The sequence below is a fragment of the Haemaphysalis longicornis genome, unplaced genomic scaffold (assembly GCF_048455015.1).
Source record: "Haemaphysalis longicornis isolate Haplotype H1 unplaced genomic scaffold, Haemaphysalis longicornis Haplotype H1 scaffold_57, whole genome shotgun sequence".
Classification (NCBI taxonomy): Eukaryota; Metazoa; Arthropoda; class Arachnida; order Ixodida; family Ixodidae; genus Haemaphysalis; species Haemaphysalis longicornis.
In genome coordinates this window covers 162,068-187,987 of record NW_027526400.1, presented here as the reverse complement: position 1 = coordinate 187,987, position 25,920 = coordinate 162,068, and the positions used below count along the sequence as shown (strand labels likewise).

The window sequence follows — 25,920 nt, the reverse complement described above, 5'->3', positions numbered from 1 at the left end:
GCAGGTTGGTGCAAGAGCGGAACACAGTGTTTGCCATGACAATCGAGAACTTCATTCAGTGCACCCAAGAGAGCAGCGAGACATCACCCACCGTAGTCATGCGCAACGTGAGTGTCCCTCTTGTCTTGGCTTGGCTTGGCTTTGCTTGTGGCATAAAAGCAGGGGCAGGTTGACTTTGGCCGAAACTGGAGTCCGTATTATGCGCCGTGTTATAGGCCTAGTGCAAACCATTGTGTTTACGTCAGCTTCATCCGTAATACGGAAGCGCTCGCTCAAAGTGAGGTTGTTATTTGTTGCTTCAACTGCACAGACCTGCACTGCAACCTGTGACCCCAGAGCGCGAAATGATTGGCAAACAAAGTTACTAAGAGTCCTGTGTGACCCTAACATGTAAAGAGTCTGCGTTTGCCCGTTTCCAGCAGACAGCCTTAGTAGTAGTTGGATCTTCTGTCTTCTTTTAAAGACGGTACTCTTTCTTGGGCTAGTTAAACGCAGAAATTTTGGTCTGTTTGTCTGTCGGTCTGTGACTCGATTCAGCCACCTGGCCAAAGCGAAACGAAAGCTGCGCACTAGTCTTATATACCCACAGGCAAATCTAAACATCTACATCCGGTGTCAGTGTTCATACTTGCCAACATTGTTGAACAAGAACAAGACAGTATGCAAATATAAGGCATAAAATCAGTACATAAGAGATATGTTCAGTGTTCCTTTATTAAAAAATTTATGGATGCTTGGTTTTTGCGATAGCAAATGAAATATGACATCAACTGCAGAAAACCGCCGCCTGCTGTTGCGCGCACCACTAAGCTCCTGACAGCATTTCGAGAAATCAAAAAGCAACAGTAACGACAGGTTCCACTAGATAGGTTCCACGTTTTGCTTAGAACGCACGTGGAGTAGGGAAACGCGGTTCTATAAACGTTGTAGTCGGGTGCCTCGATTCACACGCGTCTCCGCCGCACGGCAGCGCTGGCATTGAGGCACCCGGCCTGGAGCAGTGGAACACGGCAAATTTAAACTGGCTTGAGCAAACCTCTAACGTGTATCTTGGGAGGAACGGGACGGGGGAGGAACAGCATGAGAAGGGAGTGGGAAAGCGGAGGGAGGCCTTTACTTGGCTGAGGTGCTAGTCGACTATTGTCTTTCATCGACATTTGGAACGAAAGGAGCAGACGCACGGCCAATTTTTTTTTCCCCTTTCCTCCTGTCCTGCACGCATACAGATCCGCCAGTTTATGAGCGGCATGAAGAACTACCTGCTGAAGCACGGGGAGGGGCAGTTCGAGCAGCTGGTCCAAGAGGAGCAGTCCAAGGCAAGCTTGTTGTGTTTTTCTGTTTTCTAACCTTAGCCTTTTGGTTGTCCAGAGATGTTTTAGAGCAGGCGGCATACGCTGTCTATTGGCATAGGACTGGCATTGAGTAACCTCCTCTCCTCCCAATCCTTTTCCTTCTCTCACAGCTGAAGCCGGACGAGTTCATGAACATCGACGCCATCATCGAGGTGTCCCTTCACCGGCTGGTGATCAAGCCCCTGCGGCGATACCTCTACCAGCTCTTTGTCAAGCAGTACACGCAGTGAGTCCATACTTTGTGCTCGAAGTTGAGCAGTGGGTTTCGTCCTAAGGGGGCACACTAGTCTTAGGAACTCTCTCTCTCTTTTTTTTTTTTCCAACTAATGTCGATGAAACTTCACAAGTTTGTTTGTTCAGTTTTTTCGCTGATTTCACATATCCAGTTAGTTTTTATGTAAGGCATTTAGTTGCCGAGTTAATTAAATATCTTCCTTGATTGTTCTTGAGAACAATAGGGAAAAAAACTATTCAACAAAAAAACTATTCAACAAAAAATTTACCAGCAAGGCAAGAATAGATACCAAAAGTTGTGAAAAATGAAATGTGGGAAACAGTTTTTTTGTTTTGCGATCGCATACAAGTTTACATCAATTCTAACTTCTAGGTTTGAAGTGCTCCTGCTAAGAAATTAAAATTCACTCTAATTAAACTACTACTCAAACGCGAAATGCAAAATCTGCTTCACTTATCGGATGGTTTAAACATTCAGCTTCACAGCGCAAAAGAAATGATCTTCCTAGCTGCACTGCATGCTGGGATGTACCTCTCGGGAATTTCCTATCACTGCGCTACTATTCGTGGCGAAAAAGTGGGGAATTATGGGAAAATTGTTATTTTTATGTTCAAATCAAGCCTCTATGCTTTTATAAGTAACTGATACTGTTCCAAGTACGAAATTTCCAGATGAAAAACTGGAAAAAATTTAAAGAAAAGTGACACCTAAAAAAATGCTTTTTTGTGCAATTTTTCTGTCCCCAAGACCCATGTACCCCCTTAATATTGAACAGGAAGGACACACATGGACACAGTACTATAGCACTAGAGGGGACAGTAGCACTCTGTCCTTGTGTGTCCTTCCTGTCCACCGTCTTCAATTGCACTATTTATTCGCTTCTCAAATATTCTCTACCAACTATCCCAACAAGGCACATTATAAGGCTGTATTTGTTTGAATAATTTAGAATCAAAGCAGATAGTATTTCGCAATTCTCGATACAAACTTGAAATTCATATTTTCCCGTTTATGCCCTTATATAAGTGGTAGAGGAAACAAATATTTAAAAAGAACGACTGTATAGACTTGAAGAGAAGTCTGGCTGAGTTTCTGGGTTATTCTCACAAAATGGGTTCAGCAGTGCATAAAATAGCACGGCAGAAGTACCCAAGTAGCCAGTACAACAGGTCTTGTGAGGCTTTGTGCCTGGAATGCTTTCGACTGGGGTTTGCTGTGGATGTGGTCTTGTTCTTGCCTTCTCTGTAATGATGTTCCAGTCCTTTGAAAGTATGTCATCAGAATTGGTGCTCATGTGAAGAAGCTTTTTCAGGATTTCCTTAAAATACCATTTTCATAACATGATTGTTTCTGCTGTGGTGGTGTGAAACAAGAAGAGCTGTCCACATGATGTTAGAAGTGGTACAGTTTGCGTGGCCACAAAATAATGTGTAGCTATTCACTGTGCCTTGCTGGGGTGTTGGTTTAGTGCATCAAACTCCAAATTCAATGTTGTTTGAGTGGGTCTTGAAGGGTTTTTTGTTGCATGCCTGATGCCTGGCCTACTACCAAAGCTGCCTCCCAATCACCCCTGCGTGTCTTCCAGGTCTGGTTCACTGAAGCTTCTATCTGACAACATCAAGTTTGCCCGGACAAAGACACCCCAGGAGCTTGGCATCAAGGTAATACCAGCGTCAAGGTCACCAGTACAAGGCAACAGAGCTTGGCCTATAGTTTTCTTGCTTGTCCTGACATTTTCCATTTGGCAACTCCAGAAAGTTTCCTTCTTTATTTACACGAGAACGCGGGTTGGATTCCCGGCCGCGGCGGCCACTTTTCTGATGGAGGTAAAAAGCAAAAACGCCCGCATGTTCGAGATTTCAGCGCACATTAAAGACCCCCAGGTGGTCAAAATTAATCTGGAGCCCTCCACTACGGCGCGCCTCATCGCGTGGGAAGCATTGGCACGTTAAACCCTACAATCAATCAATTAATCAATTCTTCCTTTATTTAGAGAGAGAAAAAAAAGAAGCAGTACTCCAAATAAACTTTCAAATTGGCAGGTTAGTGAAGTGCCCAGTTGCTTGAGCAGTTCTGAAAAATATTATGTTGACCACTTTCATGAGCGACTTGAAGGTGAATTTGAGGCAAGTGATTAGTAAAATATTTCATTAAGATTTATACTTTAAAAGTAGGAGGTTATTTGGCACATGAAATATGCTGAAAAGTAGTTAAAGAATGCAGGTCTAATTTATATGCTCATGCATTGAGGTAGCCTATGTGTGTGTGTTGTGTCGTATGGTGCACTTCATTGGGGCCTAGGCAGTTAACTCGGATCGTACCGTATTTACTCGCATAATGATCGCACCTTTTTTACCAGAAAAACATTGATGCAAAGTTGGGGATGTGATCATTGCGTAGTATAGGATTCTGATGCAACATTTCAGCGTACACGAAAGAGAATATAAATACGTTGCATGTTGGAATTGACTGTAAGGAGTAAATCAGTTTTGAACAAGACTTACCTTTGTATTAAATGTATGCGTTCATTATTCACAGGAATCGTGCCATGCCCGTTTATTGCTCAGCGAACACAAGGTCACTCAGAGTCCAAATCTAAACTTCCATCGCACACTCCCTCGTCAGAGTCCACACTGCTATTGCTGACTGCGTTCTAATGCTCCCAAAGCAAGTGGCACTTTACTCACGGCGGCAAGTTCAGTGTGGGATCGTGGTGCAACTTTTTGATTAGAAAAATTAGTGGTGCGATCCTTATATGAGTACGATGATTACGCGACTGAATGCAGTGGTTTTCATCAAACGTTCGTATTCTGTGTGTGGCAGTGACCCCATTACCATGTACATGCACGTTCTGTCCCATTGCTGTTGGCACTTGTGATGCTTCCCAGTGTAAATGTCTGCTTTCTGAGCACTACCCCAATTGCGCCTCCAGAGCGACCTGGAGCCGCCCCGGGGCGTCACTCTGGAGCTGGTGCAGCACTTTTTGTGCAAGTTGCAGCGGGCCTACTCTCCCCTGCGCAAGCTGGAGAACCTTCTGGCTGCCATCTCGGTCATCTACAGCAGTGTGAGTTTTGAGGAGAAATGGGGACTGAGTGGGCAGAGTACGGCCGTTATGCTGTCTTACTTTGGCAAGGCCATGAATACAAAATACAAGTTTATTTTATTTGAAAGTTTTCGTGTTTGATAGTGCCCACAGCGCTTGTTCGGAAGCAAACGATGCTTTATTCGCTGAGAAATTAACCAATTTTAGTTAAATTTTTTATTCTCCCACCAAATCGTGTGTCTTGGTGACGTCTGCAATGACATCACAGGAATCACAATGCAGCCTATTGCAGAGCTTTGTTTACCATTAGTCAACCTAGATGGCGCCACTATGCCGTGAAGGGCCATTTTTCTGCTTTTGCTTTGTTTTTGACCGTATTTGTACCTGGTTTGTTTTTGTTAAGGTAAAAAATAATTGTTTTTTGAAACATGGTGTTCGCTCAACAAATATGGTCACACAAGACGCCATCATTTACACCAATCGGCCAGTGTCATCTGAGACCACCCCAAAGCACTGCAGTGCTGTGCAGCTAAAACAGCATAGTACGCGCAGTATCAACAGCAGTACGCATCAATGCTTCTATGTTTACGCGTACTTTCGTAACTTGCACGGTTTACCCCCACCATTCTTACTGCTGTAAAATGAATGTGCTCTTAATTTAAGCACAAATGGCTCATTCGGCAAGCTTGTAAGCTCTGCCTAAATTGCATTGCTTTTTCTGGCCTCCTCCAATCGCAGAGCTGGCTGGGCATGACATCGTAGGTTCTGTTGCGGGAAATGAGCTAGCGGGACGTATGGCTATTTCCTTTTTTCCTAATTATGTAGCTTATTTGAGTGAAGTCTAGGTTAAAAGTGGTGTCAGTATGATTCTAATGAGGCAGCCTTTCGAATGAACCGAACTTGTGTTTTGTGTATGCAGGGCCCCTTAGAAAGCCCTATTTGGTGCTGATAACAGTGACGTAAATTTTCATCACAAATTTCATACAAATGACCGAGAAATGAACAAAAACAGGTGAAGTAGTGGCGACTCCCGCGGAGCCACTTTTCAGCGATTTCTCGATAATGTCACGGAATCTTGTTTGAGATTGGCGGGCCCCCGATTTAGTCCACTGCCAAGAAACATGTCTGTGTGATTGCAGTGGGGCCTCTAGTTCTGTGTCGTCTTGATAATTGAATGATAAAGTGTAGTCAACACACTCATAGCTATGTTTGTTGCGCTGGCCTATATTGTGACACTCCTGCCTACGTTAAGTCACTGTAGCTCGAAATTTAAAGCGTTTTCACTATTACTTGAGTTTTTTTGTGGTTAACACTTTCGTGACCAGGGAAAAAATAGGTGGTTTTTGGGTGGTCCGAGAAATATTTTTTTCCTGCCAGAGAAAATGATTGATGCTAAAGGGGAAGGTATGAAATGATAGAGGAAGGATAGGGCTTTCCAACCACTATTAATTTCAAACAACAGATTTATTATGACTATTATCAAAAATTTATCAAAGCAAGAAAAAAGTAACAAAAAGAAAAAAAATGATGAAAACATCAATGCTTCTTTGCTTAGGGTGAACATAAAAGGTATTGAAATATGTGGTTTGAATGCAAGGCCTTTCTAGAATAATAATGCAAATATGAGCTCTGTAAGTACAAGAGTTATTTACATACATACAAAAGCACCAGTGCCTATCATGCCACCGCCCGAAGGAGTTGCTCAACGCAGTGAAACAAAAGTTGGGTCCACTGTGCCGCCGGCGCCAAGTGGTCGCACCCGAACAGAGTTGACATCCTGCAGATAAGAGCTGTAACCTTTAAAACAGGCCAGATATGTTTATATCAATGTGCGGCAGTGACAGAACAGCCCGAGAAGAAAGTGAAACTTGCCGGCGGGAACTTGATGACGGTAAGGGCGGTTTGACACAGTTTTGCTGTCTGTGCTGCTACCATCATCCAGAGATTACAACCCAGATTCATCGGAATTCGTCAAAATTTGCTGTTCCCATAGAGCATCGGCAAGCGGCATCAACGCCGCAACTGAAACCACGTGCGCCCGGCTGTGAAGGAGCTTTAGAATCCCCCCACCCCGCGCAAGTGAAAAGAAACTCGAAAGCGAAACTGATGAAGCACTTCCTCTTTTACCCTTTGGATGGCGCTAGCTGTCCAGAAGCGCTCCGAAAGCGCCAAAATTTGAATTTGTATTCATCGATAACATACTATCATTGAGAATAGGCACGATCACGAAAGTGTTAAAGAAATGACTTTCATGGCTGGGGTGTTTTGTGGAGTTCCGTGAGTTACCAGAGGCAAGTTCTTTCAAGCTAAATTGCATGTGTGCACTATACTGTCTGGCAAAAACGCTGATGTACCTGTTCAGTGTGCTTTGTAGCTGAATTCAGGTGTGTTGAGCGTGCATCTGATGCCTTGATGATATCCTCGGGTGCAGGTCCAGAAAGACCGCAAGTCCCATCATGACAGCGAGTCGGTCTCTTTAGGCGCTGACGGTAAGTGGGGAGAGGCAGTGCCATCTTTTTGAGAGTGTCAGTTCGTTGCGAAGAATGGCCACCCATCACCATCAGTACCGTATTTACTCGCGTAATCCTCGCACCCCTAGCGTAAGCTGCCAGAACTTCGATATTTGTTTCCTCGCACCCCCACAATTGCGACAGCGAAAGTTGTCTGCTCGCGAAACCCGCATGATGCATGCGCTCGCTGCCACCCCATTCGGCGTACAGCGCAGTGTATCCAGGCACGACAGGCGCATAGCAGCCTAGCGCCATCTCAAATGCTACTCACACTGTCGTGCGCACTACTAGGCGGCGTTCGTGCAAGGCCCGGTCATCCTTTCGTTGGAGGAGCAGTAGCCAGTGTCTAATCGGTTGTCAAGAGCTTGCTTTCTGCAATTCTGAGAAGTTTTTCATCTCTTCGTTCTGTGCTGGTTTCAGTGCGGCCTTGTCATGAGACGGGACGCCAGTTGTACAGCCGCTTTCAAACTGAAAGCTATCGAACACGCTATAGAGCATGGCAACTGCGCCGCAAGCAGGCCCTTTGGCGTCAACAAGTTCAGCGTGTGCTACTGGAGATGGCCGCACGAGGAACTGAAGGAGGCGCAAAGTTAAAGGGACCCTGCAACCCTCTTTGAGCAGTTCTTGTAAACCTGCGCGGCGTTTAGATTACACTGCCAGAAATTACCAGAGCCAAATATTACACGTGCACGTGAAGTTGTGAGCACGCAAATCGCTGTGAAAGAAGTGGAAAAACCAACCGCGCTCTTTTCGATTTCCCGCATTATGCACTTCTGGCATGGCCTAAACGACGTCATTGAGGCCATGGCTGTCCTATTGGCTGTCGCTGGTCAACTTTGCGGCTTATTTCTCGCATTTCCTGTGACGATCCACTGTCGCCAGCTCTTTGTGCCAACTTATTCTATGCCTGTACCTGTACGCTTTGGCGTTTCTTTTGTGTTTTGAGTGTGCACGGAGTCTAAGTGACATATTCAATAAAATGCTTTGTTGGGCGTGTTGGTTCATGGCTTCAAAAAATTAAAACGAGTGCAAAGGATGAGGACACAGTAGACGGGACGAGCGCTCGTCCCGTCTACTGTGTTTCTGTGTCCTCATCCTTTGCACTCGTTTTAATTTTTTGAAGCCATATTCAAAAATGCCCTACCAGCCTGAGCGCGCGCTTGCGAGCAGGCAGCCATGCCTGCTTTTTTGGGGCACCAGAACAGAAATAGACCAGAACAGAACAGAAATAGGAGGAAAGAAGAAAACTCCCCAGCCTGTGATATATCGAAGGCCGCCGAAGAGAATGCTGCGAGCCGCCCCCCTCTCCAAGAGAGAGGGAGCAGCCTTCGACGCGTTGTCTGCGGTCAAGTTGAGAGGGAACAATTATGCGCGATTTCTCATCGCGCGTAGTTTCAGCAATAGTGAATGGATTTTCATAATTCTTGTGGAAAGAGGTTGCTGGGACAATAGACTTTACCCCAAAACACATTCCGAGTAGTCGATGGTAAGTGCTGCAGGGTCCCTTTAAAGTTGTGCACTGAGCTAGCTGTCGTGGCTTAACGGCCATGCTGCAGCCTTTGGGTGTGCCTTTGAAGAAGCTGTTCAAAGGTAATTTTCGAAGGCTGTACGCAGAGTAGATGGCTGAAGGCCAACACACTGTGACACTGGCTCGCAAGATAAGGAGACCGTTGGTGGAGCTGCTGTGTAGCTGGATATTGGAGGCGTGGGGAATGATCACCACAGACGTCATCGTCAAGAGCTTCAAGAAGATGGGCATATCAAATGACCTGGATGCGGCTGAGGACCATTTGGTGTGGAATGGAGACGAAGCCTCTGAAGCCAACATGGAATACGGAGCTGATGACAAGGCAATGACCAGCAATGTTAGCAACACTGACTCGGACTAGGACTGTTCCCACTTGGGTCCCCCACTACCAAACGTGGGGGGGTGAAGTTGAGCGGTGGCTGGCCACAACGAACAAAGTTTTGTGCTTCGTGCTTATGTCGACCTTGTACTTTTATTACGAAGTAAAGTCCTGCTTGAAAATGTATTGGTTATGTATCACACCTATTCAAATCTTGTTTAAGCTTGTTTTTACCACTCGAAATTTTTTCCCCGCATAATTATCGCACCACCTAACTTCACGCTGATTTTTCTGGAAAAAAAGTGCTAGGATTATGCGAGTAAATACGGTATATCTACCCATAACTTAACACACCTATTAAACATGGCTTGAGCTCATATTTAGCACGCTTTGTTTGAAGTGTGGTGCAGTGTGTGACAATGGTGATAAAACTGTAGGCACCGTTTGCCTCATTACATACCTGTAGCTTGTAACACTCCCCGACAATTTTTTTAAGACAGTTTTCTTGTCTATGATTTGGGATGTCGCAAAATGTGAGGCTGGATGGGCGTATGTTGTTTAGACTGCTCTTGGAGAAGGTTAAGATAGCAGAAAGAAACTCCACTGGTTAGTGTGTGTTCTGTCTCCAAAGACACTCTGCAATAAAACTAATCTAGTGACTGAGGAAACATGGTGTGACTTTAGTGTCCCTTTAGGTCCAGAAAACAGTGAATGCACCGAAAGCAAATTGCACCTGTCAACTGCATTAGCCCAAGAGGAGGATGTGGTTTTGTTTTATGGGGGCGTGGTCTGGGGCTCACGCTGTCGTGGTGCCCGTTTGTTATAGACCAAGCACCTTGGTGTCTGGACTATGACGTGTCGCAAGAAAATAACGAAGGATTGTTGCGCCATTCTGATAAAAATCTACAAAATTGCGCCATAGTGCTCCAAATTTACTGTCATGGTCTTAGAGGGTGTCATTTCGTGCCGCCGCTGCAACATTAAAAGATGGAAGCACTGAGGAGGTGGGGGAAGCTATCGGTGGACATTGAGCGGGCAGTCAGAGAGATCGCTAAGATATCATGTAGTAGCATGTAGGTCCACCAAATAAGCTTATTATTATTGGCTTTAGTGGCATGTGCGTAGCTTCAATTGACTTTGTTACTGGTCTCTGAGCCGCCATCGCTGTCGGCTCTAAAAGCTTAACAAGTACTATTTTGTACGTGCCGACTGCAATGGGGTATGATGCAATGAAGAGAAGTTTCAATTTATTGACATTACCTCTCAGGTTCCGCTTGAGCGCACGTATTTGGCTGATATTGCGGCACACCGAAAATGTCGTCGATTTGCACGATAATGTTGGCAAGGACTCGTTCGGGTACTGGTCTTACTTATGCAAAGAAGGACTAATTATGGTATAGGAAAGTTGAACTGAAATACCTTGATGGCTTTAAAGGGCGCCATGCAGACAAAATACAAGTTTGCTTTATTCAAAGGGTTTTGTGTATTGTAGTGCCCCCAGCGCTTGTCCGGGAGCAGACGATGCTTTATTCACTGAGAAAGTAATCAGTTTGAGTTAAAATTTTGGTTTTCCTGCCAAATCATGTGTTTCCGCGATGTCTTCAATGACATCATCTGCAGTGACATGACGTCTGCAATGACACGACGTCTGCAATGGTAGGCTCAGCAGGCGCGCCATAGCTTTGAGTCTTGCGTTACACAGCTTATCTTAAGCAGCCTGCCCAGTGTATTGAAAGCCATTGAATGCTCAATTTTGACGTGCTTTTGCAACTGCCCTAGTAGTCATGCCTTATCGTGGCACGGGCACAGAAATCGCACGTATAAGGTGATCGTGATGACGTCAGCTTTGCGCACACAAAGCAGCTATCTCTTGTTTCGCCACTTCGTTGGCTCGGTGCTGTGATAAAGTGCTCACATGCAGGAAAGAAACATAAATCATAACAAGAAAAGGAAAACATAAATCTACAAATGAGGCAGTGATATCGTGTTAGGTCAGCTTGTTTCTGTTTGAAGGATCTGTAAATTTTGAGACATTTGTTTCGATGACAATGTGTGACGGCAGATTATTCCATTCTATCGCGGTTCGAAGTATAAATGATTGAGCAAATGCTAGTGAACGATACAGGGATTTTAAAGTTTTGCCGTATTTCTCGTATTTTTTCTGTCTAGACAAAACGCCTTTTGTGGCTGTGATGAAACGGAGCGAGTTGCCAAAGCCAGGTCTTTCAAATTGAACAACGCTGTATTTTGTCATACTCTCCTCTCTCTCACCCTCTCTCCCCCGCCTTCTCTCCCTCGCAGACTTCCTGCCCATCTTCCTGCACGTCCTGGTGCAGTGCGGGATGGTGTCCGCGGAAGTGGAGGCGGACTACATGTGGGGGCTCCTGCACCCCTCCCTGCTCACGGGCGAGGGGGGCTACTACCTGACCACCCTCAGCAGCGCCGTGCACGTGCTCAAGGCACTCGGGGACACCTCCTGCGATCTCCCCCAGGAGGGAGGAGAGGGGGAGGACGAGGGGGAAGAGGGAAAGGACACCGCTGCGCCTGACACGGGGAGCCCAACCGCTGTCCTCCGATCCACCTCCTCCTGCAAAAAGGTGCTTTGTCTTCTGTTTTAGAGCGGTGTTTGGGACTGGGGAGTTGATGGTGGGGTGATGTTGATAGGCAGGGGGGTTTTGTTTCGAGGAGTGACTGGTTTAATTCAAACCTTTTTGGATGTAGCGCTGTTCAGATATTGAGTGTGCGAGCCCAAGTAGCTTTAGGTGAGGTCATTTTTCAAGGTGCTGTTGAGCTATTCCATTGCTAGGCTCAGGGCAGTCAGGATGCCTGAAAGGTCGATTTCAGTACTAGTGAAAAGACAAGGTGGTGGTTGTGTGAAAATGCTGGAGCATCCAGTTGAAGTTGAATAATGACTTCTTGAATAATTGGATCCCAAGTTCAAATTACTTCCAGTATTTGAATTTGCAAATGAGTCAAATCTTCGAATATCGTTAGTTCACTCCCCCCTGTGCTGTGGGCTTGTGCACCTAAACCTGCGGGCAACCTGTCCTTTTATTTGACTGTGATCAGAGTGACGAAATTTGGCATGAATGAGTGACAATTTCCCTTCTCACCGGGAGGCTGCCACACGACTAAGGTTGGGTGGCATTTCGGGCACCGTAAAAGGCCAAACTGGGCAGCTTCTTGAATGAGAATTTATCTAATTAAGAGTTTCCATGATGTGTTCTTATTCTCAGGCATACATTAGTCTTAGTGGGTCATTTCCCTGAATGAAACTGAGACATTAAAGACAATACAGTCAAACCTGATTATAACGGAACGAGATAGAGCAAATTATGCTATATATCAAACAAAAGCGAATCTGTTACGAAAATGCCTGCGAAGCATATTCCTTATAACCAAGTTCACATCGGATATATCGAACTCGGGGCGCCTACAATTGCCACCGAAATGCGTGGTCTCGGAGCAGCGATTGAGTTGCTGATTGGCCATGATTGAGATGTTGAGCCTCGCATGGAGCAGCGCTACACCTGACACCTTCCGTAACTGTTTCCGACCCACGGGATTCACGACGGAGCACATCCAGTCAGCAAGTCCGGACCAAGATGGCATCATCGGCAAACTGTGCGAAGAGCTCGCCAACGCTCCAGATGCTGTGCCGAAAGGAGTGTCCTCGGAGGATTTCTTGAGTGGGAAAGACGACTTTGCCGTCAGTGTGAGCCCCCTTAGGCACAGACAGCGTCACTGATGTCATGGCAGCTGGTGCTGCTGAAAGCACCGAAGAGACTGAAAACGCCACAGGGGACATCCTCAGTGCTTTAATGAAGGTTAATGAAGCGCTCTCGCCAGTCGATGTGCTCTGCCAATATTACTTCGATATTGAAGGACACGGACTTGAACTGGCGCAAACGACGCCTCTGCCAAAGCGAAAGTGAAAGCAAAAATCACCGCTTTTTTGTGAAATAGGCAGTTAAGGCGGAAAGTAGCTTTATTGCATGCAATAAATGCATTGTTTTGTGTAAGGTAATGACATAATTTATGCGTTTCTTTCTCTACGTGGAAATGGCAGGGGGTCCCGCGTATTGCGAACTCGTAACAAAAAAAGTCGTTATAGACGGATATGGCCATATCGAACTATTGGATACCGTAAAAACCCGAATCCAAGACGACCTTTTTTTCCAAAAATGGAAACGCCAAATCGCAGGTTCGTCTTGGATTCGGGTGCGAACAAAAATCCTAAAAATAAAAAAGAGGGGGGGGGGGGGGGGGGGCAGCGGCCGCCGCGAGTATACCTAAACTCACGAATTTATTCTCCATCGGAACAAAATAATGTGATCAGTCGCCCAACGATTTGTCTAAAAAACAAGCGCGGTCTTGGGTGCCTGAATGAGCGCGCGCGCATGTCCCTCCGTGGGAGACAGGGAGCATGCACGCATCGAGGCCGTCGAGGCTCGATGCGTGCGTGAGGCCGTCGAGGCTCGATGCGTGCGTGAACCGCGAAACCCAGCGCAAAATATACATACCGTAAACCATGCGCGGCGCGGGCGCGAGCAGTTCGTATGGGTTCGCAAGTACGGTTGGGAGCACTGCGGTAGAGAGTGTACCTAGCTGGTTTGTCCGCTCTGTCGTCTGCTACGGCGGTCCGCCGTGTGGATGCTCTCGCCGCTGCATCGGACCGCGGCGGACCGTGACGTAGCATCACGTGACCGTTTGGACCGCGGACTCGGTCCGTCGTGTGGATTGGCCTTTGACGTGTTGCTTTCGCTGATCGTGTTACATCGCGCCCATCGCGCTTTCAGTTGTAACTCCACTTTCGAAGCAGCGGATGCGATGTCATCCCGAAGCTACTACACAGCGTCGTTCAAGCGAAAAGTCATTGTAGTCGCGAAGGAGACAGGGAACAATCTCGCTACAGCAAGGAGGTACGGCGTTTCCGAGGCAAATGTTCGACGGTGGATGAAGGACGCTGATCGCCTGCAAAGCTGCTCCGGCACTCGGAAGGCATTTAGCGGGCCGAGAAAAGGACGGCACCCAGAACTTGAAGAGGAGTTGCTGACATTCGTTCGGAATGCAAGAAATGGCTGCATCGCCGTCACAACCGAGATGTTGCAAACAAAAGCGAGGGAAATCGCTCGGCAGCGTGGCCTTTCCGCAGCCGTGTTCAAGGCCAGCAAATATTGGGTGCAGCGGTTCATGAAGCGCTCTGGACTCTCTCTTCGACGGCGGACTTCAATTTGTCAACGCTTACCAGTCGACTTTGAAGAGAAGCTAACCAGCTTTCAACGCTACGTGATCGGACTGCGGCGCCGCCACGGCTATTGCCTGGGTCAAATAGGGAACGCGGACCAAACTCCGATCTACTTCGACATGCCCCTGACCCGAACTGTAGAGGCAGTTGGAGCCAAGCAAGTGAAAGTGAGAACGGCGGGCAACGAGAAGCAACGAGTTACTGTCATGCTGGCCTGCACTGCAGATGGGAGGAGACTGCCGCCCTACATCATCTTCAGCAGGAAGACTCTTCCGAAGACGGAAGTGTTTCCTCGTGGAGCCATTATCCGCTGCAATGACAAAGGGTGGATGACGGCCGAACTGTTCGACGAGTGGATTCGGCTCGTCTGGCTTCGTCGTCCCGGAGCACTCCTGAGTCCGCGGTCCATGTTGGTCGTGGACTCCTTTAGAGGCCACACGTGTGATACCAGCAAAGCGTTGCTGGCGAACAACAAGTGCGACATGGTGGTCATCCCAGGAGGGATGACTTCCCAGTTACAGCCTCTGGATGTTTGCATTAATAAGCCTTTTAAGGACAGGGTCAGGTGCCTGTACAACGAGTGGATGCAAGAAGGTGACCACGCGCTCACTCCAACGGGCCGTCTGAAGCGCGCGTCGCTGTCTCAGCTTGTGGGGTGGATTTTGGATGCGTGGCACGGGATTCCGGACACCATGGTCGTTCGCTCGTTCCAGAAATGTGGCATTTCAAATGCGCTAGACGGGTCGGAAGATGACCTTCTCTGGCAAGAAGTCAGTGACAAGGAAGTCAGCAGCGATAGTGATTCGGAATAAACGCATGTAAGCTTTCTTTTCTTTTTTTCCAAAATTGCTTGTTGTCACTTAAGGGTTCGTCTTGCATTCGGGGTCGTCTTGGATTCGGGTTTTTACGGTAAGTCAAACTAAACACGGTGCATACTACAGTTCGCTATAACCGGGTTTGACTGTAGTCTTCGTGGGCTACTTAACTCTTTCACGACGGCGCCATAGGCAATCGGAAGCCGGCGTCCGATGATTTTAAATCTCCCGCAAAATCTGAAACCCACGCTCCACAAGCAACTATCGCCATCTGGTGTGTTCATTGGCATCTTCTCTTTCGATTTCGGTTTCGCTTGTTTATGTGTCTCGTGTTGTGGTGGTGTAGCAAGAGAAATTTGAACCGAAGGGGGAGGGGAGGAGGAGGAAAAATGGCGTCGGGTTCGCGCCGCGCTCCGCACGATCGGACTGCTGTAGCAAGCACTTCGGCAGCTCCTGCTGTCGATTTTTTTGATTCCAGCAGCAGTGAGGGGTCAAGCAATGATGTGGGATCTTCAGATTTTAGTTAGGACGACGAAGCTCCGGTTCAGGTGCCTCGCACTTCAACAAGCGCTGGCAGGTAATTTCGTTGTAACTCCGCGCTGTATTTATAAACAAAACGTGCTTCTTATCTGACGACTGTGGTTTTGATTTTGTGTTTAGGGTCCCGACAACGTACGGCCTGGATATTTTGCCAAATGCACCGCGCCATATCGTGCTATCACCTTCAAGATAACCTGGCGCTCGTGTCAGATTAGCGCTGCAGCGTTCAGGTGCGACGCTTGTCGAGAGCGCTGCATTTTTTTCCTTGTTTTTTTACCACCGAACTGATAAGGATTTTGTGCGAGGACACAAAAGAGTATACCGTCATTACCTGATTCTAACGCGCACCCGATTTTCCTGACAAAAAACCAAAGAAACTTGCACCTCCGATTGTAACGCGCACGGAACTGTGTGAGCAAGAAAAACGAATGCGAGAAAATCGGGTGATTTATTTCCCGAAGTAATCTCACTCATCTCTCTCCTCGTCGCTCTGCGCTGACCACAACATCTCGTCCTCGGTGCCCTCAAGCACGTTCGCGATGCCACACTTCTGAACTAACGTTCAACCATGGTCGATGGGATCGTGGCCCACGCCTCACATGCCCATCTTGCGAGCTTCTTCAGAGGCGCACGCTTCAGCCGACCGCTCGTTTTGAACGCGTGACAGCCACTGCTGCCATTGCTGTTATCAAGCGCGCAAGTGGAACAATTTGACGATTTGTGTGAACGCCGATAGAAAAGCTTAGGCGCCTATGCTTCCTGCGTCCGAAAAATCGTTGCTAAAAGCTTTAGCGCCATCTTGACACGGTGATGGCGATGGGTGGGACGAAATTTCCGCTGTTTCGGTTTCGGTTTCGTATCCGATTCTAACCCCACATGCAATTTTTCGATCTATTTTTCCGGAAAAAAAGTGCGCGTTAGAATCGGGTAAGTATGGTACTTGGATGCACATTTTACAGAGACTCACTCACCCTTGAGTGCCCTCGTGGCGTAGAACAGCCGTCAGTTGCGTTAGGTTGACGGGCCCTCAAAAATCAAAAACTTGGTGTACACTGTTGATTTATATATTGATTCATAGCCAAGGAACGTCGGAACAATTTGTATATCTTAAAATACCTGAAATAATTTGTAGTCTCGGTAAAAGTGCCGATTTGTGTTTTTCGTATACTTTTCTTGAGGGCTTTTTTCTGATTACTTGACAAATAAACTGTAAGTAATTGTACCTTTAACAAAACTGCTGCTTTGTGTTTGGAAGAGCAATCTATAAGCTACAATTTTATGCATAGCAAGGCTACGTGTGTCCAGTAGCTCAAGAGAAAAAAAACGTTTTTGTGGAAGCACCTAAAATCGGCCGTTTTTTCGCCGTAACGAAAGAGTTAAACCAAAAAATTTTCGTCTCTCAGTATGCTGGCTGTCTGTCTGTCTGCACCTTGATTCACCCACTCGCAAAGGTTAAAGGAGCACTGACACGAAAATTTTATGTTCCATTTTTATTGTTATTATCGGTGCTTAATGGTCTGGTGAATCCCAAACAGCTCTTTAAATGCTTGAGAGCGCGATAATTAATTACACTGAACGGCCTGAAAATCATTTGTTTTAATTTCCCGCGCTTTCATCCCAAAAGGCGCATATGACAGAATCCTGGCATGACTTTACCGGTTCGTGCGGATGTAAAAACACGCCGGAGGCCAGTGGGAGCGTTGTTTCGACCACGTTGCCGCCGGAGCTGAATGGCTGAGCTGCAGAAGGTGCCAGGCCTACTATTGCGGCGGAAATTCGATGACCGCTTTCAATAAACCTCTTGATGGCGACTTGTATTGCGATTCCGGGCTATATTATCGCTTCGTTAACCGTGCGGGGAACTTTATTTGTGCCAACAGTGCCCTTCTGGCAGCGGTTATGCCTGTAGCTCTGGCTACGTGCACCCGTTTGTGAATGCGCTGGCGCCCGCTCGCCGCTCGCGGGGCCGCGCGCGGGAAGTGACGTCACGAGTCTTTGACGAGTGCTGCCGCGTTACTTCTTCTGGCTATCACTGGATGATGTCACGCTGATGTCCATTTGCTGAGCGCCGCCCCGCATGCTATTCGGTCGGCGCGATAAATGCGGTCCAATTAAAAGTATGTTCTTTGCGTCGCAGGCCGCTCATATTTCAGCCAGGGTATTCTGTTGAGTAAAGGAAGCGAACTATGCAATAATATTAATGCCGAAAATTGGTGTCAGTACCCCTTTAAAATGAATTCTAAAACAAGAAACCTTTCCAAACCACTAAACTGTCTTCATACTTGTCAACATTGTTGAGCAAAACTAAAACATTAGGTATATTTGGGTTAAAACATCAATACAAAGCTGGTGTTAAGCAGTGTTTTGTTAATTCAAAATCGATGTGTGCTTGATATTTGCGATAGTAAATAAAAGAATACACATTGGAAACAATATTTTGACCCAAATATACAAAAGGAGCTTGCGCCCAAGCCTTAGACCGCGTAACAGCATCCCAAGTCCAGCTGTAATGAAATGTTTCAATAGTTGGCGTGCAAGCAGTGGCACGCGGGAAAATTGAATTTGCTTGAGCAAACCACCATGTTTATCATGGTATGAGCAAGATGGAAGGGGAAGAGTGTAAAACATGGGCGAGGGAGAAAAGAGTATTAACGTGCCAAGGCTGGAGAAGGCAATCATCTTTTAATGACATTTGCAGCAAAGTGAGCAGATATGCGGCCATTTTTTATTTATTGTTTATTACATCTGCAGAATCGATCAGACTTTATTAAAACATTGATTTATAATGCTTGTGTGGTGGGGATTTTGCAGCTTGTAAGTTTAAATTTCGTGACCAATTGTATGACCACCTGTTGGCCCAGTAGTGGAAAACATTGCAAATGAATGAGAAAAGTGTGCTTGCAAGAACTCTGGCGCTTGTTGAGCGAATTGCTGTATGTTTCTTCTTATTTATCTCTTGAAAATTAATGCAAATTGTAAACTTTTTGTTTTAGCCGACATTCTTTTTAAATGGGCCCATCGCTGTACAACATATACTCCGCAATGCACCTTTCGTGAATAATTAATCTCCCATCTTTACCACCTTATCAGGGCGTGCTTGCTCCACCTTTTCACAAGGACGATCGGAACTTCAAGCCCTACACTGCAATCCATCTGATGAACAGGACCGTATTCATTGAATTCAATCTGACCCCTGCTTATTAAAGGCATGTTAAAGATCCCCTGCAGGTGGTCAAAATTAAATGGGAGCCCTCCACTATGGCGCACCTCATCACCTGTGGAGCGTATGCACGTTAAACCCCACAATCAGTTAATCAATCAATCCTTATTAAAGGCAATTGTAGAATTATCGATGTAGAATTGTTTCTGTAAAGCTGTTTGATTTGTGATTGATGTAACTCTGATTGGGTCAGTGGTTCTGTGACGGGTGCTGAACTTTAACTCTTTCGGGACCGCCTGAAAAAGTGATGAAAAAGGGAGGTCTCGGTACAAATTTTTTATAACATAAAGCAAAGGCACCATCCTGCCTTAGCATATACCAAAATGCAGCTAATTATATGTTCTTTGACATACAACACCAAGTTTTACTTCAACAGTGACGATAGAACCATGAAAAAATCTTTTAAAGTAAGAACTTCGTTAGAAAACTACAGAAAAAGAGAAAAAAGCGTAAATATAAAAATATTAAAGAAGAATAAAATTATTTCAGGATATACAAAATCTAACACAATGCTTTCTTTCTTTATCGCGAACGTTTGAAGCGGCTTGGTGTAACTGGTTTTTTGTTTTGTGTGTGATCTCTTTGGCACTAGGGCCATGGCTACGTTGCTGCCCAGGTACATGCCGGGCTCTCGTCTCGGCAAAAACTTGATCCGTTTCTGCGCTGGTGGCAGTAGATCACCACCATAGGTAGTTAACACCCTAGCGAACAAATATAAACCAGCCAGAGCATATTTCGAGCGCACATACCTACTCCACAGCCAATTGAAACCGAAACCAACACCCACCTTCGAGTGCGATTTGATGTTCGAGGCTGATCGACACCCGAATCCTCACTCGAGGTGAAATCCGATTTCTAAAGCCGCATTCCGAATCTTCACTGCCACTCTCATCGTTAAAATCCACAGTAGAAGGCGAAGATATGCGAGACGAGACAAGGCGGATTTCTTATCGCGCTCACGCGAGTATGACGCCATGCTTGTTTACATTCGAAACCACTGCCCGTCAGAATAAAATATCTGATGCGTTGCCGCCTGGCGATAAAAAAGGAAACTTCACAAAAGAGAAAACTCCAGTTTTCAAACTATCTCCTAGATGTCGCTAGGTGTTCCATCGAGCGAAAATTTGTATTCTGCAGGCTCGCGAAACCATCGATCATATGTGATCGATGGCCTATGGAGCGGTCCCGAAAGAGGTAATGTGGCAAAAAGAAACGCAGGTGTGTTTTTGATAACCTTTGTTTTATAACCTGTTCCTAGTTTGTACTTTCCCTGTTCCCCTTCAGGGTCTTATGGCCTTCCTTCAGTAAAAGCCATCACTTAAATCCAACTCTGACTTTTGATATTAAAAAACTAGTAACTTTGTGCTGCGCATTACCTTTTGTGCGTAGCCACCCCTGTGTCGCCAACACGATCGCTCTGTTCTGTCTGGCTTCTCCTAGGACGATCAGGGCACGACAGGGCGGCAGCGGACGACGTCTTCCCTACGGTACCCTCGCATGGCCGACCTGCAGGGCTTCATGCAGATTGTCATCCCGGACGAGCTCTCCGGCAGCATTGTGGCCAAGACGCTGCCGGTCATGCCCCACATGACCACCAAGGAAGTCCGTGAGTGGGCCGCCCTTTTAAATCTCCTCCCCTCTCGCGAAGACCGGCGGAAGCGCCGTAATTGGCGTGAGGAACGTCACAACTTTGAATTCACTGTGAATTAAGGGGGGGGAGTTGGCGAGTAAAACTATTTTTGTTATTTATGAACCAAATGTAATCAAATTAGGACCGTTTGTGTAGTTAACTATCCTAATAACAAAAGTGAAGTCAGCTTAAAGAATATCTTCTGTACTTGTTGAGTTACAAGACTAGTTCTCTTCACGAAGTCGCCCCAAGATTAATCAACTAATTAGGCAAGAAGTCAACAAAATTAATGTCAGTGTGATCAGAAAGGTTTATTTTTTGCCGAGAAGCTATTATATTATCGCTTTATTTCCTTTAGGTATCCAAAAAGAAATGTTTCACTTTCATTGTGACGTGACAGTATTCCTGGTTTTGAAAAGAAGATGAAACGTTTCTTGTTATATTTTATATACTTAAACGATATAGAATGATAGTAATATAATAGCTTCTCGGCACAAAATAGACCTTCCTGATCACACTCACAAAAAATTTTGTTGATTTCTTGCGTAACTAGTCAATTATCGTGGGGTGACTTTGTGAAGGTAATTAGTCTCGTAACTCATAAGGTGTGGGAGATCTTTTTAATGTGATATTCAGCTTTTTTATTAGGATAGTTAACCACATAAATGCTCCTAATGGAAAGAGTTGGTCCGTAAATAACAAAAATAGTTTTGCTTAATGGTCTGATAGATTGGCCACATGCATATTTCATGTTTCACATTTAACTAGATGATGCAAAGATGAAACTTCACTCTCATATTTGACTGCACTGACAGCTTAAAGTGACAAAAGAGTGCGAATCCTTCATTTTAGTGCCCACATCTTTTTTCTTTTTCTTTTTTTAAGTGCAATTTGAGGCAGTATTGAGCGCATAATCAATCAGAGCCCAGCTAATTCAAGTCTGGTTTAGTTTATTGAACATTGAATACATGATGAGGCATGAAAAAGGAAAGGGGAGGGCTTTACAAAGCCTGTACCTCGAAGGACGGTAAACAAATTTAAAAAAAGGATTTAAAAAAAAGTCTGTATATATCTAGGGCAGTGCGAAAATGGGTAAGAATTATGTTCTATATGTGAAGCCCTATAGAATTCCTTCGTAAAACTTCTCTTCATAACTGGTAGGCCCTATACCATCCATGTGAATGTTTTGAGCCACTTTGAGGATTTGGATGAGGGCAGGAAATTTCTCTTTATTGCTTGTTCTTTAGCATGCACTTATACTGCAAGTTAGAAGCCTTGAAGAATTCTCGAAACCAGCTTGTAGTTTGACCTGCACTGTTCTCTAGTTCGGCCCCCAAAAGATTGCATCTCTTCGTGTGAAAAAAAAAAAAAAAATGCATTCCTGAAATGGCAGGATGTGCAGCGGAAATGGCACTGCAGAACACACTTTCCCTGTTAAAGAAAGGCCTGCATGTTGGCCAATATCTGTACTTGAAACATAGCCTGCACATTCGAGAGTGGTCTGGTAATGTGCTAAGAAAATAGTTATAACTTACCTCATTGTCTCTGCAACATGCTTTTTGAACGTGTCTTCATAACAGAGACTTGTCTACATTAATGAAAAGGGGTCGGTCCTTAACTGCTCCAACTGTTTCCAAATTGTTACGCACTGGTTTGGAAAACAAAAATGACAAAGGTTTGCTTGCCACAGGGCTCATAGAGCTCCTAGGGAACAGTTTTCGAGCGGACACACACACAAAAAGAAAAGCGCTTGTTGCCACTTGCTCAGCTTGCATGCTTTCCTCTCGCAGGCAAGATGATCGCCCACAAGTTCAGGGTGACGAATCCAGAGGACTACGGCCTTTTCAAACTAGTCAAGGGGGAAGGTGAGCTGTGCACCTTGTTGCCGCCTTGCTGTGGTGGCTTATAATGGCAACAATGTTCAAGGCTATTAGTACAACCTCGTTACAACAGACCATGATAGTGATCACGTTTTCACTCTGCAGTAAAAGAAGTATGGGCAGTCCAAATACTGTTACCACAGACTTTGATGGAATCATGAATGGAGTCTGTTATAACAAGATTTTGAACTATTCCACTGCTAAAAACAGAACAGAAACGATAAAATTATTATGCCAGTCATTTTTTTTAAGATTCACTCGCAACTGAAGCAGGTTAGTATTTAAGGCCATAAACATTCAGGGTGACTTGGGTTTTTCAGTGGTTCCATCCCCGTGACTATGAAGCACAATGCACACGCATGAGTCTTGTTAATTTTGCTGTGCTCCTGTTGTATGGCATCTTCTTCATCTTTTCATTCACTCATACTATCATTACTACTCTTTCACTTCTTCCACCTGCACTCACGTTTCCATTGTCTCAACATGAATATAAGGGAAGTGCAGGTAACGCTCTTGTTGCTAAGCTTGGAGATCTAGCCATCTGTATTGTATGTAAGATTACAAATTTTTCTTTTAACTATTGTAGCTTTCATATATAAACATCTGGTCTGTTGCACTGCCATTGTTAAATTTTAATGCATCTCACCTGGCTGCCAGAACATCACACTTATGCATACTGCAAGTGTATGACTGCATGCCCTTAATAGTGCTCGTTTTTTTTTTTTTTTTTTTTGGCATGCAAAAAGTTTCATTTCTACTAATTCACAGTTATTTTTAGTTGTTTCAAATCGTTTTCTTTTGATCACCATTATTGTAAATTAGAAACACAATCACTGCAAATACATGAAATGAAACGATGTCTGCACTTGAAAAGTCAGCTGTAGAGGTGCGAAAACAGAATTGCTAACCTTTTAATCTAGTCTGTGATATCTGAATATATTGCCGCGAACCATAAATTGGGTTTGTTTATTTGTGTTTTGCTTTTACCGCCCGGCTGCGCCGGTCTGCGTTATCTGTGCGCCAAGGGAAGCGCGTGTTCCATTCTTTCTTTTTGTGCAGCATGTATTATCTGTTGTGATAGGGAGAGCATTCCGATCTAACGTGAACAGCCCAGAATAATCTTCTTGGATCTACTATGTTCTCGATGCGAATCGACGTTTCAAGAACCACGCGCGCCGAAAGATAAAAAGCCTGCAGTGCGGACGCCGGGGCATTCGATTCGACGACACTCGCCTGTGCAAGTCACTTTGTTGACCGCTGCTTCGCCGCCTCTGTATTCTTTTGAGTTGTTAGGGGAGCACAAGTTCGCTCCAATAAACGTATTTCTCATTCAAGACAACTGCTTCGTCCTTGTCTTCGTGACATCTGGTGGAGGTGCGGGGTACGCACCCTTCATGCCCACTACAACCTCTGGAAGCCGCCAAGCCAGTCCAACGAGAGCCAGCCTCCGCGTGCAAGATTTACCACCCGAGTTCGGTCTACTACCGGAGAAGACGAAGAAGAAAAACGCCGCAACCAGCACCATGCTCAACCAAGCCAATCCTCCTGTCGTTCTGCAGCAGCCACGGGAACCGCCATCATTCCGAGGAGCCCCCGCAGAAGACCCGGAAGAATGGTTGGAAAAACTGGAGCGCGTCCGGAAATTCAACAGGTGGGACGACGCAGAAACGTTCCGGCACGTTTTCTTTTACTTGGAAGATTCGGCGCGCACTTGGTTTGAGAACCACGAGAGCTCCTTGACAAACTGGGCTCAGTTCAAAAGCGAGTTCACCAAGACCTTCACTACCGTGGTCAGAAAAGAACGCGCAGCGCTTTTACTCGAAACTCGAACGCAGCACCCCAACGAAGGGGTAGTGATCTTTGTTGAGGAGATGAAGAGGTTGTTTCGACGTGCGGATCCGGAGATGACAGAAGAAAAGAAACTAAGGTTTCTCATGCGAGGGGTAAAGCAGGAGCTTTTTGCTTCCCTTGTCCGCAATCCTCCCAAGACGGTGGCTGAATTCGCGTCTGAGGCGGCCGCGATGGAGAAGACGCTGGAAGTTCGAACGAGGCAGTACGATCGCCCGGTCAACGTGATGGTTTCCGAGACGATCGGTGCCGGGGCTACAAGCTCCGACACACTGCGTGAGACCATACGAGCAGTGGTCAGGGAGGAGCTTCGGAAGCTTTTTCCGACGACGCCGCAACCTCAAGTGGCTTCCCTGACTGACGTCATCCGCGAAGAGGTTCAACACGCTTTCGGCACTTCTATGCCATCCGAGGCACCCCGCGAGCCACAGGTGATGACCTATTCTGCGGCTGTTCGTCGACCCCGCCCTGCTCCAACCCGTCTACAAGAAGCTCCACCGTACCGCCGTCCACTCTCGCCGCCGTCCCCACTCTCGCCGCCGTCGACCGTACCGCCGTACACAGCCCACGTCTATCGTCGCTGCCCGTACAGGAGACTCGGACTGCGTGGTTTCTCCGTCGACGCCCCACGCCCCCGACCCGGCCAGCGCCCTACTGAGATCGACGAATACCTGTCCAACACCAACCGAGGACCAGCCCGCCCACACCGATCGCCATCGCCCTACCCATTCCAGTCGCCTAACCGCTGCAGCAATGCTGATTTCGCACGTGGAAGGTCCCCCAGCCCACGCGGGGGAAACTAAAAGCAGCAACTTCTGGAGGTGAAGTTGCTCTACGGCGAAATACTGGAAACCCTCCAACGACGCAAGGACGCGCCGAAGACAGTGATTCACGACATGCCCTCATCCCGACGACCCGACCCAGCCCTGACGAGACTCTTGAACACGACGACAGCTACACGGCGCGACGCGTACCCGACCTGACCGGGACGTCCGTTGAGAAGACGACGACAACGACGATGCACAGTGCCCGACCGTCAACACGTACAAGCAGAGATACGACGCCCCGACGAACCCGGAACTCGAGGAAGACTGCATCTGACGTCAAGGTGTCCATCGACGGCTTTGACGTAGTCGCCCTCGTAGACACGGGAGCTTACTATTCGGTAATGAGCGGACCATTTGCGTCTAAACTGAAGAAAGTTATGACCAGATGGGACGGTCCGCACATACGCACAGCAGGAGGCCACCTCGTGACGCCAAGTGGAACGTGCACATCGCGCGTCACCATAGACGGCACGACGTACCCTGCCGCGTTCGTCATCTTGCCTAACTGCTCCCGCGACGTAATTCTCGGAATGGACTTTTTGACGGACAACGGCGCAATAATTGATCTGCAGACCAAGTCGATAACTTTTTCCTCCGATCACTCCATGACGCCGGAACCAAACCCCGAACACCGTGCAGCTGTAAGGATAGCCGATGATCATGTCACCCTGCCACCCCGCGCAAGTTTGATGATCACCGTCTACTGTGAAGGTGCTGCTCCTGACGTTGACGCTATCGTGGAGAGTGACCAAAGGTTGCTTCTCGACCGCGGTGTGTCTGTCGCAAGAGGCATTGCGTGCTTCAAGGAACACCAATCCCACATTTTGGTTACTAATTTCACCGAGGAGTACCAGCATTTAAACAAGGGCGCGGTAACTGCATTCCTCGAAGAAACGCAAGAAGCAAGTGACGTGATCGCGGTCGC

The 25,920-nt window shown here is 46.5% G+C and overlaps 1 protein-coding gene across 1 annotated transcript in view; it reads left to right on the top strand.

The window, feature by feature from the left end:
* Positions 1–25,920, top strand: part of LOC144140948 (protein sprint-like) — a 72,735-nt gene that overhangs the window by 25,121 nt on the left and 21,694 nt on the right. Inside the window, exons 10-18 of the mRNA XM_077672441.1 lie at positions 5–107; positions 1,227–1,316; positions 1,463–1,578; positions 3,173–3,248; positions 4,520–4,651; positions 7,062–7,119; positions 11,289–11,584; positions 20,251–20,416; positions 22,231–22,305. Of these exons, the coding sequence (XP_077528567.1) occupies positions 5–107; positions 1,227–1,316; positions 1,463–1,578; positions 3,173–3,248; positions 4,520–4,651; positions 7,062–7,119; positions 11,289–11,584; positions 20,251–20,416; positions 22,231–22,305 (1,112 nt within the window). The remainder of the gene's footprint in view (positions 1–4; positions 108–1,226; positions 1,317–1,462; positions 1,579–3,172; positions 3,249–4,519; positions 4,652–7,061; positions 7,120–11,288; positions 11,585–20,250; positions 20,417–22,230; positions 22,306–25,920) is intronic.